The sequence below is a fragment of the Lynx rufus genome, unplaced genomic scaffold (genome assembly GCF_022079265.1).
Source record: "Lynx rufus isolate CCGP_SWC_20201006 ecotype Redwood Valley unplaced genomic scaffold, mLynRuf1.p SCAF_2, whole genome shotgun sequence".
Lineage (NCBI taxonomy): Eukaryota > Metazoa > Chordata > Mammalia > Carnivora > Felidae > Lynx > Lynx rufus.
Window position 1 is genome coordinate 212787064 of NW_025814834.1, and position 14296 is coordinate 212801359.

General features: G+C 46.0%; 1 protein-coding gene across 7 annotated transcripts in view; it reads right to left on the minus strand.

The window, feature by feature from the left end:
- PRDM2 (PR/SET domain 2) overlaps positions 1-14296 on the minus strand; it is a 109002-nt gene that overhangs the window by 58492 nt on the left and 36214 nt on the right. For all 7 annotated transcript variants that reach the window (XM_047082921.1, XM_047082926.1, XM_047082923.1 and 4 more), the window contains one exon: positions 12958-13084. In XM_047082921.1, the coding sequence (XP_046938877.1) occupies positions 12958-13084 (127 nt within the window). The remainder of the gene's footprint in view (positions 1-12957; positions 13085-14296) is intronic.

The following is a 14296-nucleotide window of genomic DNA, read 5'->3' on the forward strand; positions in this document are numbered from 1 at the left end:
AGGCAACAAACATGTTTACTTTTGCCCAGGCAAACGCAACAAATCAAATTCCAGGAGTTATCTAATCCACCAATCTATGTAACCACAGGTGTCCCAGTTTGGGTAACTAGTAAAACAAGACAGCTTTTGAGAGAAAAGCGGGTCTCTAGCACATGAGGAGTTCTCCAGGGCCATGGTGTGTACCTAGCTGCAGATCCAAATAACATCTTACCTCTTACCTGATTTTCAATCGACTTAATCCACTTCATGTCACCGAAGCAAAACAGATGGATTTCAATAAGCCACGTTAAAAGATACCGGAACTATTCCTTTATTTTTCGAAGTGCTGTGATAAGTCCAAGCACGGGCAGAGTCACCACGGAGCTAATTGTACCAGTGCCCACCAATTAAGATGGGACCAAGGTCAGTGTGCAGGCATCTTCCTACGAGGCTCTCACTTAATGCTCGCAGTGATCCCACAAGGCAGATCTTACCCCATTTTACCAACAAGTAAAGTGAAGATCAAAACATGTGGAGTAACCTGTCCAAAGTCATACTGCTATTAACTGGTGGAGCCAGGATATGAACCCGGCCTCACGATTCCAAGGCCGTGTTCTGGCATGCCACAATGAAGTCCACATGCTGTACATCTTCTGGAACTCAAAGGTATAGCTGGGTCAGCAATTTTTCCCTGCTCGCCTCCCCACAACAGACACACACGATTCAGGCTCATTTTAGCAGGTTATCCGTTTGCAAAGTATTGATCAAGCTGTATCTAATACAGAAGCAATAACGAAGCCCAAGCAGTACACTCATGTACTTTAGCACAGAAATTTAAGTTGGACATAGCACAACAATCAGTCACTATAAAAACAAAGTTTACCAACTCCATGCACTTCTGACAACTGCCCATGAGATTCAGAGGATCCTGTCTCTCTAAAACTGAAGAGGGTCAGAAAGTGTTTTAATTAAGCATCACTTTTTCTTGATTTTAATATATTCTACCCTCTACTGCAACCATAAATTGAATTCACCGTGACACACAGACAGCAATTTCCATTTCTAAGGCTTTTTTTTTTTTTAATGTTTATTATTTTGACAGAGAGCAAACCAGTGAGCAGGGAAGGGGCAGAGAGAGTAGGGGGGAGAGAAAGAATCCCAAGCAGGCTTGGAGCTGTCAGTGCAGAGCCCAATGCAGGGCTCAAACCCATGAACCATGAGATCCTGACCTGAGCTGAAATCAAGAGCCGGTTGCTTAACCAACTGAGCCACCCAGGTGCCCCCAATTTGCATTTTTTAATCCTGAATTCTTTTTAAGTTTATTTTGAGAGCGAGAGAGTGCACCCCAAAACTATAAATAGATACTAAGCTTCACACCCAAATTTGATCTTGTTATCAACTCCATGATCACACGCAAGGAAGACTTTCTGTGACAATGTATTTAGCAGCTAATAAAACTGCTAAAGACAAATTTGGCATTTTAACCCCCCTGTTCAAAACTCCAAGATTGATTTATAGTTACTCCCTTTTATTATTTGTTTTGAATGCCAGTGAGAGAGACACTTTAATTTTGACCCCATTGTTAAACCTACAAAAATTACAATCCACAATATGTAACTACACGAGGAGAGTTCCGGAGAGTTCTGTGTGTAAAAGATCAGAGCTGCGGCTAACCAGCGCCACGCTGCCCACAGCATAAACCCCGGGCAGCATAAACCTGGTAGAGATGAATGTGAGACTTTGGTCTACACTAATGCCAGCATTATTAGGCTTACAGAGAAGGTACCAGAGGCAGGGGGTGGAGGTAGAAGCCCTCAGCCCTCACAGGGATCCTCAGACGTTCTGCCTAACACCAGCAGTCGCTTGACTGCACAGAGAAACAGGGTCTAAAGATCTTATATGTTAAAAGCAAAAATACAGCCAAAAGAACCAGAAAGGGCATACTCTCCACCTCAAACTGGCAAGAGAATGAAATCTGAACCTAAGAAGCCAAACGGTAGGAAAAAAATAACAGAAGGCACAGGAACTGCATTGTTGCCCGTTCCAAACTGTATCGCCACTTCAAACACTGCACGATTGGTTTTGGGGTTCTAAACACCGGTGAACAAAACAAACCAGTCTGTCTTCATTTTTGTGGCAGGTGGTGTCTCAGGAAACCTACAAAAGACTGCAGCAATAGGAAGGATTAGAAGGACAAGGGGAAAGACTATCACTGCAGCTTTAACAGAAGGGGCGGGGGGGAGGCATTTTAGCCTAAGTAGGCATCCACTGGTTTTCTTTTTAACCAAAGCAAAGATAATCCTCTGCAACTACACATAACTGGTGTCACACATTTAATTTATTAAACCTAGCAAATTAGGTTTGGACCATTCAGACACTGATTAAATTAATCAAAGCCTGTAAGCGAAAGTTTTTAAAGTATTGAATTTGCAAGGACTTTAGATATCATAATCTTATTTTAGAAACTGGTATTTTTATATACCACACACACACAGTATCATGATTTTATCATTAGAATAAGTCTCTAACCTCTGAAACTATTCAAAGATTCTGTCTGTCCCCCTCTCTCTCTGCCCCTCCCCTGCTCGCATGCTCTCTCAAAAGTAAATAAACATATAAAAAATAAAAAAATAAAATATATTAAAACAGGGGCGCCTGGGTGGCTCAGTCAGTTAAGCGTCCAACTTCGGCTCAGGTCATGATCTCACGGTCCGTGGGTTCGAGCCCTGCGTCGTGCTCTGTGCTGACAGCTCAGAGCCTGGAGCCCGTTTCAGATTCTGTGTCTCCCTCTCTCTCTGCCCTTCCCCTGTTCATGCTTTGTCTCTCTCTGTCTCAAAAATAAATAAACATTAAATAAATAAATATATATATATATATAAACATAATACTTAAAATAACTATACATGTACCAGCTTATTATGAAAATTTCCATCAAAATTTTTTTTTAAATTTCAGGGTCCGTGCCTACAAAAAAATGGGAAGTGGAAATAGATACAACAGATGCTTCAGAAGGCTGGGAATTTTCTAGTCTCTTACCCCATAACCCTTCAAGACGTTTAATAACCCTTCTTAATATATGTGCCAAGTTTTAACCTTTTAAAACAAAGGTGCCTCCTAACTTAGAGAAAAAAAGGACAGAACAGAAAGGAAAATGCCTTTGGAAAATGAAAGCACAGATTACAAAGCGAAGGTTTTGTCCAGTTTACCATGTGTGTTTGAGGCATGGGGGTGGGGTGTTAAGGATTAAAGACTAAATCTTGGGGCACCCAGTGGCTCAGTTAATTAAATTATCGACTCTTGATTTTGGCTTAGGTCATGATCTCACAGTTCATGAGATCAAGCCCCAAGTTGGGCTCTGTGCTGACAGTGCAGAGCCTGCTTGGGATTCTGTCTCCCTTTCTCTCTGCCCCTCCCCAGCTTGCTCTCTCAAAAATAAAGAAACGTTTTTTTAAAAAGACCAAATCTTTAAGGACAGAGTAAATACTCTTATTAAAAGTTTCAGGTAAGGTCGCCTGAGTGGCTCAGTCAGTTAAGCATCTGAGTCTTGATTTAGGTTCAAGTCATGATCTCACAGTTCACGGGATCGAGCCCCGCACCGGACTTTGCGCTGGCAGCACGGAGTCCGCTTGGGATTCTCTCTCTTTCTCTCTGCCCCTTCCCTGCTCACGCTCATTCACTCTCAAAATAAATAAACTTCAAAAAAAAGTTCAGGCAGAAAAGGCTGTATTACATTTTGTTACAAATTCAAGAAGTTTCAAAATTCTTACATACGCATACATGTTCCAAAGACTCTGCGGTGGAATAATTACAATTAAGAAACCAACCCCTGCCCCTCGTTAGGAAAATTCAAGAGTGCACAAGGACAGGTTAGGGCAACTCCTTTCTCGCTGTTTCTTTTCATGCTTTTCCTCCTAAATGAGTCAAGCCACTAGAATGGGAACAGCAAACAAAGTCGCTTAACAAAGTGCTGCTTCAAACAGTTCAAATGAGCTCCTCTTAATAAATAAAAAAGCTACTACCCCCTCCACCCCAATAAACACTTTGACAAAACAAAACAAAAAAAATAAATAAAACAAAGTCCCTCTCTTTTGTTAGTGTCACATCGTAAGAGTGAAAGAAACTAACAATAAGCATGATTTAACCCCACAACAAATCAGAACTGCACTTGCCATCAGTTTCTAGATTTAATTTTTGGAGTGTACGTAAATTAAAACATGTTAATGATCCAGAACACTCAGCTTAAGAAAACTTTTTAAAAACTATATTGTATTCAGTTTAAGAGCCCATCATTCTCCACAAAAGCACACTGGTGCAAGAAGGAAGCAGAACAACACATCATCATCTTGAAATCACCAATAAGACGAAGTGAAAAGAGCTCCTCCCTGCCCACCGTCCACACTGCACAGGGACCTAGGCCAAGGCAATGTCTCTCTCTGTTCTTGTGGTTTCTAAAATGACTTCAAAAACAATGTACAACTTAAGAAAAATGGAATGAATCCCATTCATCTGAAGCCCAAACCAACAAATGCCATTAAAAAAACACTTAACAAACAACAGCTAACAAGGGACAAAAACGTAATGTTAGTGTTTTTAAAAACTGTTTGTTTGAGGTGCTCAAAGGAACACAATAAATCTCTTCAATCCATAAACCCCCAAAGCAAAAATAACTGAAGGCATTAGTTCTCACCATAAGGTAGCTTTCTAATACCAAAGGCTTCACTTAATCACACTGCCTGATTATTCAGGATTAAAGTGGGCAATTCTACAGTGAGTAGTGAAAATACATCCTGGCTAATTAGTAAAGCCTTATAAAACACTGCTACTTATTCAGTATAGCTGTCCCACTCAGAAACACTATGAATAAACACTGGATTTAGGCAAGACAGAGCCAAATATTGTAGGAGCCACGTGAACTTGGGCCAACCACATAACCCCGGCCCCAAGCACCAGTTCCCTCATCTACAGAGAAGGATCCACTCCTTGCCGTGCTACTGGGAGCATCAGCAATGCTGTCTACGGAGCACCAAGCACAGGGCCAGGCACGTGTGATACACACTCATGGAGTCACTGCCGTCACTCCCGCCATTAACAGAAAGCAGCAACTCGACACATTAACGACGGGATGCGCAGGTTAAATGTCAAATCACGAGATAGGTCCGAATCAAAATACATCAGAAGGAATGAATTCCAGCCAAGAACCCTTGTAAGGTCTGACCGTGTTTGAATCGGAGTGGCAATGACGAGAAACGGCTGCTTTCAGTATTCATTCATCTTTTTTACTTTGAGAAACAACGGTAGTGTTTTCAAGTAACTCTTGCTTCTCCACTCAGATTCCCTAAACTGTGTCAACCAGCTTATTAACATTAATCAAATCAAACTTTAGAACTCTCCTTGGCAGCATGTAAAACGTGAACAGACAGCGTGAGTGCCACGCGAGCACGCCAGCCTATCTGAAACCAACACGGGCAAACACTTCTTCCAGCCTAAGGTTGTCTGGAGAACTACTAACGTTTAACCTACTAAGGACTACTAACGTAAGTCCTTGGAGTACTTACCCAATTCCTCACTTCTTCACAGGCAACTTCACATATACAACTATAGGCCCTTCTGTAATTCTACTAAGCGCATGTGTGCAATAGCCCCTCTGTAAACCAGAACACGAAACCACCTAGTTCAGAAAGGAGGCACTCCATGAGTTTTAAAAACAACAATTAATCTGTAATTTAGAAAAAGAACCTAGTACTCCGATTTAGGGAAAGCACGGGAAATTGTTTTGTTTTTTACTTTCAAATTACAACTAAATTTTTAGTATCAACTAAACTACTTTGAGCTCATTGCATTAAGGGTCTCATTTCTTTTTTCCTTTTAGAAAACTTAGTGATGATCAAATCTATCTTCTGGATTAGGGTAAATTTTACCTTCCAATTTATATATGGACAGGAGACCCAGAATTAACAGCCTAAGTACACACGGAGCACAGCAGATTTCCTAATATGCTCAGTTATGATGTTTGAAGCAGTTTTTAATCATGGCATGTATTAGGATTTTTTCCAAGTTCATCCACTGAACTACAGTTGAAATGTGCAAAAGGCTTTGAAAAATTCTAGTTAATCCACTTAATTTCCCTATGAACAAGGTTATACATAGCAAACATGAAAGGTACAAAGCTACCGACCAATTTATTACCTAAATTTGGAGCAAATCCGTAGCAACAGAATTAGAAATTAAAAAAAAAAAAAAAAAAAAAAAGTCCTGTCTCCAACTATTGAAAAACTACCAAAACTGTATCAAGCTTTTAAAAAGAGGCCACCGTAGGGGTGCCTGGCTGGGTCACTTGGAACAGCATGCAATTCCTGACCTCGGGGTTGTTCAGTTCAAGTCCCACGTTGGCTGTACAGATTACTTCAAGATTAAAAAAGAAACTTTTTTTAATTAAAATTAAAAAATAAAGACAGGCCATGGGAACAGCAACATGGACCAACCTGGCACGCAACCATCAGAGATGGGACCCAACGCTCAGCAAAGGCATCACTCAGCCAGAGACAAGTGAGAGCCATCGTGGGGACCAACCAGGACACTGCTCACTTGGGTTCAACACGGCAGGCTTGCAAGCATTTAATGCTGAGGCCACATTTCCACAGGAAAGTCACCACCTCCAACTGCCCGTGCCCTACAAGCAAACAAGAACTACCAAGGAGTGCCCCTGAAGTAGGCACAGGACCTGCCCACCAGATGCCCACAAGGTTCAGGGCCCATCTGCCATCATCCTCAGGCACCACGGCCAGGCATCCATCATTCAGACAGGCCTCTGCCCTTCAGCTTTGGCCAGAGCCTCAAAAAGAGCCATCCGGGGGTGCCTGGGTGGCTCAGGCGGTTGAGCGTCCGACTTCGTTCAGCTCAGGTCAGGGTCTCGTGGTTCGTGGGTTCAAGACCCACGTCGGGCTCTGTGCCGACACCTCAGCCTGGAGCCTGCTTCCCATTCTGTGTCTCCCTCTCTCTCTCTGCCCCTCTCCCACTCATGCTCTCTCTCTCCGTCAAAAATAAACAGACATTAAAAAGAGCCATCGGCTGCTATAAGACACCAGGGCGGCAAACACCACCAAAGTACCCTTGTCCTCTCAGCTTTTACTACACATATTCCTTAATTTTAACTTTAAACGGAACCAGTGTTGTCACATCTGCTGCTGCTGCCCGCCCCATGGAGACCTGGACGAAAAGCAGCATTATCCTGTAGAAGAAAAGGCATGGAAAACCTGGGTTCAAGTTCTGACGCTGACGGCCACCGGCAAGGAGCTTGGACAAGTTACCCAACCTCGCTAAGTGTCGGTCTCCTCCTCCGGAGAAGGTGTGCACACCACAGAAGTAGAGGCTGAGCAGGAATGCCCGAGGGAGAGAGCGCAGCACTACCTGGGGCTCCCGGCTGCAGCCCCATGGGCCGGTGCCCAGGAGGGAGCACGCTCCATGCCTCCGTCAGAGCCTCTCGCCACATCTGTCTTTTACCTGTTGCCCAGCAGTGACCCGTGACCTCCTGTGTCCCCCCGAGTTTTTCCTTCCCCAACTCATGCATTGGTCTTTCCTCCTTCCCTCCTCAATATCCTTCCTAGAAGTCCCCCCCACTGTGCGCTGCTTCGTCACTACACAGCAGCAGCACGTCCTCCCGCCTGCCCCCCTCCCTACCCAGGACCCCCCCCAACACACGCAGACTGGAACACCTAGTGAGGCTGACCTGCACTGAGCCACGTTAAGATGGATGAAAAGCTCCTCCCTGAATGTTTTACTCATCTCTCTAATTTTCCGTACCAATCCAGCCACTAAGTGCAGTGAGTGCCTGGCAGAAACAAAGGCCAATACGTCCATTTACAGAGCTGAGTTTCATGACACCACCACACTTGTGCGGGTTTCTAAGTGGCCCCTCCATGCACCCACCACCTCCCCTCTCCCGCCCCGACCCCAGCAAGAAATTTCCCCAACTGCTGACGGAACCTCCAGCTTGGTCCCTCTCCCTGGAGCTGAACTTGCCCGGGCCCACCCCTGTGTCATTCATGCCAAAGCCTCAGGAAGGCCACCTCTGGCTACCCATCTACAGTCACACCGTGTCTCATACACATGAAACGTGACAAAACTCATACTGTTCATCGGTTGACTGGTCATCCCCCTGCTCTTTAGAACATACATTCCATGAGAGCAGAAACCCTGGCCATTCTCGTTCTCCGCTGTAACTTGGGCACCTAGCAGTGTCGGACACGGCCAATGCCTGTCACATCAGGGAGACCCTCCAGACCTCCGCCACTTCTCCGACCTGCTGACAGTCCCCTAGGGCTCCTGCGCACATCCTCCCCACTCTCGTCCCTCCACCCTTTGGAAAGAGACCACCCGGGGAGCCCAGCCGAGTCCCCTTCTCCTTCCCTGTTGCCCAGACACTTTGTTTCCTTAAATGGCCTCAGACCAAGTCACTTTGCACGTGGCTCTCTTACCTCCCATTCAAGTGTGTATATAGGCTTTGTCACCTTTGGAGAAGAAAGAATTCGAAATATGTGCAACTATAGAAAACTTCAAGTGTTCTTCCCGGCACCACGGTTTTTTACTTGAATGACTCTGATTACAGAGATACGTGAAAGATTTCCTCTTGAAACGGATTATAATCTAACTGTTCTGTGAGTACTACGAGTCACCTAGATAAATACTATTAACTAGTTGGTATTCTCAGGGACTATTTACATTCTTCTAAGCCTCTCGGGTAACCTTAAGGAGCTATATATACTCTTCCAATTCACTGCCGCTTCTGGTATAAACTGCCTCCTTCACTGTCCAGCTATCAGGCATCAAAACTATTTGCTGCTAGAAATACCTCCTCATCGCTTCTCGGCCTTTCGGCCAAGATCAAGTGTAGAAATACCTCCTTCTCTCGAATCTGCTGTGAGCACGAAAAGGGTAGCAGTAGGCCTAAAATAAGGGTGAAGGGCCACAGTTAGGCTCTGCCATGTGAAACAGGAGTGGAGAGGCCCGCTGCTTATTTTGGGCTTACAGAAATCCTCCACAAATACCAGCTGATTAAATGAGTCACAAACTCGGTAGTTCCTCCGCAAGAAACACGAACTGTCAGCCACATTCCATCGGTGGCACTTACTGCTCCAACGGACAGGCGTGCGCCAGGCTGTTCTGTATGATCTCGTTTGTTCTTGACAGCAACCCCACGAGGTTAGGTAGCACAGAGACTACTCCGCGTTAGGACGCCCATTTTTAAAGCTATGGAAACTGGACCCCCAGAAAGGTGACACGATTTCCCCAGTGATACACCTGGTCAAAAGCCCGGAGCCCCAAGTTCTGCATTCCTTCCACTGAGCCCATCTGTGGGAGCCGCTACTGTTTCCTTAGGGGAAAAGAACTTCAGGTAAGGATCTTCTGTAGCCAAGAGACAGCAGGGCAACACCACATTCGGATCCTGCTCTTACGTTCTGTGCTTTAAAAGCACTTTTGCCAACAGTCATTATTTACTGCTAACACGCAAATCCCATCTCTTCTCACAGTAACGGCACAAATCGAGAAGACGGTAAATCCTTGGAAATACGTTCTAGGTTACTTCACAGATTATAATCTTCCTACAGTTCAAGTCGAAATCGCTGAAACATCTGGCACTAAAAGCCCTCCCTTCTTCTCTACCTGGAAAGGCTGATCTGTCCCATCCAAGAAATTCTCATGCTCAATCTCCTAACGGGCTGCTCAGACATGTAAGAAGCGAGGCTGAATAACAAAGCTGAGAATCCAAAATTCTAGTTTGAAATACCCAATGTATGCACATCTTTGGCCCATGGCAAACCTACACGCTCCCTGGTCAGAGACAATATGAACTGTATTCTCACAACACTGTGCTCTCTTCCTTCGCTACAAGTTTGTGTGGGTCTTTGCCAATCAACCAATACTGACTGAGGGCCTGTTCCGTGCCAACCATCCAGGCGCTGATCAGCAACTCGCAGATTTAATGTTGGTCTCCCCCAACTAGACTCCAGGCCACCGCTTCTTTTCTGCTCACCAGTGCACACCATACAACTTAGCAGAGCGCCTGGCACACGGCAGGGGCTCAAGAAACATTAGTTGTAGGGCACCTGGGTGGCTCAGCCGGTTAAGCGTCCGACTTCAGCTCAGGTCATGATCTCACGGTTTGTGAGTTCGAGCCCCATACCGGGCTCTGTGCTGACAGCTCGGAGCCTGGAGCCTGCTTCGGATTCTGTGTCCCTCTCCGGACCTGCCCCTCCCTGCTCATGATCTGTCTGTCTGCCTGTGTGTCTCTCTCTCTCAGAAATAAACATTTTTTTAAATTTTTTTAAAAAAGAAGAGAAACATTAGGTGAATGAAGGAACAAATGAATGAATGAGTGAGAGAGACAAAAACAGAGAGAAGAGGCCACTCTGTAAAGGAAGCAGGGCTTTTTACTGCCCAGAACACGCCTCATGACCCACTAGCGATGTGATGAATTCTGAAAGGCGCCACATGCATCGCACAGCTGTAGGCACAGCAGCTGTCATGCAAAGGAGCCGAGGCCCAGAACTCTGAAGAATTCAGCCCTTTGTTTCTGTCTGCCGGCCTCATAGCCAAAATGAAGCGAAGGCCACTGTCAGTCTACCTGTCAGCTGCGTGCCTTCAACATCTGGCTTTCAGAATTACTAAATTAACATGCTACTGGATGAAATTTATGTCGATTAACTCTCTGACATCACTGCCTGCAAAACTATTTAAATGTCTGAGGTCACACATAAGACCTAAACAGAACCGAGTTAAAATGAACAGTTCTCCGCTTCAGTTCTTTGCAAGCAATAAATTAGCTTTCAGAGTATTTAACTTAAAAGCAAAAAAGCTTTGACTCATTATTTAAACTCTCTTAAACTTCAGGACTCTACCAGTAAGTGGTTCAAAACAGACTGTTAAGTTCCAAGAGTAAGCTTCATGCAAGTATTTTCATTAAAACCTAAGATTCAGTGGATTATAGGCTTCCCAGAGTTAAGTACAAACTACTTCACTCAACAGGAAAACCCAGCAATCTAGGCATGTATAAAAATGAACATGTGTAAATTCATCTATCACTAATAAAACAAAAAGTTTATTTTCAGGTGTTTTTTTTTTTCCACATCCTTCTAAAAGAAGAGAAAATAAAATTCAGGAATAAATAAAAAAGCAGAAAATGATGAAATGTTCTAAACATGCACGCTAAAGTACGTTGAACAGAGAAAATCCTGAGAGAAGCTGCGAATAAGCTATGAATATATCTAAATATATGACTAGTTATACTTAGCAGAGTAAAGATCTCCCTTCCCCTCAAACTCTAGTCCCTGCAAATAAATCGCAACTTACCTGGAGAGGCTGGTGGCATCACTTACAAAAAGAACACTAAATAAAGGAACTAAAATATGTAAACAATTATTCACTAAGCCTAAAATCAACAAAAATTGTAAAACTCAGTTACAACAGTAGAAAAAACACTTAGGAATTTTCTAGACCCTGATCATCTGATTCAAGATCAAAGCATTTAATGACCTAAAAAAGTGACAAAAATAACATTCAGTAAATTAAAAACATGTATTGAATAAAAGACCCACCAACTGTCTCCTGGGATGAGTTAGCTGTATTCACGTTACACTGAGAAATACAGAGAATATGTAATGGAAAAAATCAGAATGAACTTCTTGCCTATGTTTTCAAATATTATTTTTACATTCCTCCAAAATCAGGTTTATGTTATGATTTTATTTACAATCGGACTTCCACAACTCACTTGGCAATGTTCTGAATAAAGGACGAACTCGAGAGTTCTGATGACTACAAAAATTTACGTAAGACCTAAAGCAGGCCAAAAAAAGGGGGAAAAAAAAAAACGAGCAAAAGAGGATTTATATTAGCACGAAACTACCATACCGTGCCTTGGCTTATATTCAAACTGGGCTCTACGAAAGATTCGCGAATTCACATTAAAATTCGTCATTAAAAAAAAAAATCCCAACGTGTCCGAATGCCAGCTGGAAATATGATACATCCAACCAAACTATTTTCCTACCCAGAAATTATCCCCTCCCCCTTATAAGTGTGACTACGCTTTGCCTTTTGTTCGAAAACATCGTAAAACAAACTAAAACTATTAGAGTTGAGTCAAAAGTGACAAAACGGCACAGTCTTCAACTTCCATTTTGTTACTGGCCTAATTTCGAGGTCTGCTGCGCTCAGACCTTCGCCCACCCCAAGTGTTGCAATCGTGCGCGGCGCGGCGCGGCCCGGCCCGGCCCGGCCCGGCGCGGACAGGAGTGGCGGGGCCTGTCCCGGCCCGGCCCGGCCCGGCCCCGCGCCGAGGGCAGTGAGGAGCGGCGGGCCCGGCGCCGCGCGGCCCCGAGCCGAGGCGCCCAGCTCCGTCCGGGGCCGGGCCGGGCCGGGCCAGGGCGGCGCGGGGGACAGAGCGGCGGGGCACGGCCCGCCCGGCCCGCTCTCTGCCCCCGGAGACGAGCGCACCCGCCGCCGCGCGCCCGGCCCGGCCCTGGCCGCACGAATCTGCAGACCTGGAAATGTCACCCTCGGAACACATTTCGTGACGCGTTCGCTGGCGAACGGCACACACAAAAAAAGCTAAGAATACGCCGGGTGCGCAGGGCTTTGGAAGAGACCGGCCGCCGCTCCCTCCCGCAAGTGCGGCTATTCCGGAGGTTCCGAGCGAAGTGACAAGTAGCCCTCGGCCGACCCTCCCGGCGCTCGATCCGCTCACTTTTGCGCGCCCGGCTTCTCGGCCCCAAGTTAGCCAAGAGCCCGAGCGCGGCGTCCGGCCGTGATTCAGCAGCGGCCCTGGGGAGGGGAGGAGGGAGGGGGACGACCGGGGGCCGGGATCGCGGGCTGGGGCCGGGCCGGGCCGGGGAAGGTCACGGAGCGCCGCGGGCTTCGGCCGAGCCCGGGCCCGGTCCGGTCCGACGGCGGCGGGGGAGCCGGGGCGGCGCGGGCTCCTACCTTTCCTGCTTTTCGGGGAGCTCCGCTTGCTCCGGGCGCTGGCTCGCTCTTCCTCAATCGCAGCTGCTATCTCGGGGTTGTCTTCCCCATTGTACCAGACCAGGAGCTCCTCGCCCGGCGCGATTGGCTGCGGGGAGAGAAGAGACAGGCGCCGGGCCAATCAGAGCGGCGGTTGTTGGCGGGGCGGGGCGGGGCGGGGGCGGCGCTCCCAGCTGGGGCGGCGAGCCAGGCCAGCCCGGCAGGAAGGGCTCCTTAACCCTTGGCGGCCGCGGGCAGGGCCCCTCTGCTGGAGGGAGGACCTCATTTCCCGGCCCGCCTCCTCTTCCCCCGGGTCCGCGCGGGCGGACCTACGGACCCGGCTGGGCGCGACCGCCGTCCACTCCAAACTGCCCTACACTACCGAAGCAGCTCACTGTTCGCAGCCTCACGACTGCCCACGCATAAGGAAAAATAAAACACGGAACCATTTTGCCCACGAAATCGGAGCTGATGAGAAATAGAAAACGTAATTTAACAGAACCAGGTGCTTTGCGAAGAGAAGTGTTGAACGCTAATTAATTACCAGCGTACGTTTCGGATGCCAAGAGCAAGTTCAGCATGTTAAGGAAGAAGTGTATGTCATTGCACATTTAAAAACGCACAGCTAACGAGATCACGGAAATGCTAAAGTAAGAGGCGGCACGGAAGACGCAGGCGTCCGCGCACTCTACTCTCTAGGATCTGCCACCGACCTGCTCCGACCCAGGGAGAAGCCACTGCCTCACCCTCTGCACCAGACAACTTTTAAATTTCTAAAAGTACCTCACAGGTACTATGCTCCTAAAACATTAACTCTTAACAGCCATGTGAGTAGCGAGGACATATACCACCACCATGCTGATTACGCCTAGAAGATCTTGAAGAAAAAAAACACACCGAGTGTGGACACATCACATTCCTCAACAGAATTTAAGGAATGGCTTAGTGGTTTCTCATCTATGCACAATGACTCATCTATTCAGAAAGTTCCAAGAGTAACAATACAAGTAAAATTCCAAGTAAAGCCCACTGAATACAGTCAGAATCCATCAGCCCATACTGATACAAATAAATGAATGAAGTCAATAAGAAGGAAAGCTCTTCCTTAAAGTAGATCCCAACTAATCAATGAAAAACAAATAATGGAATTCGAAAATCACCATTTGGCAATCAGTGCAGTAATAATTGACTCATCAATAGATGCTAAAACTAGGAAGTAAATTTTGGGTGTAACTGACTATTAGCATGGTCTCAAAATATCTCCTCACAGAACATTCATTAATTACAAAGGGAAAAACAGTATCCTTATAATTACATAAAT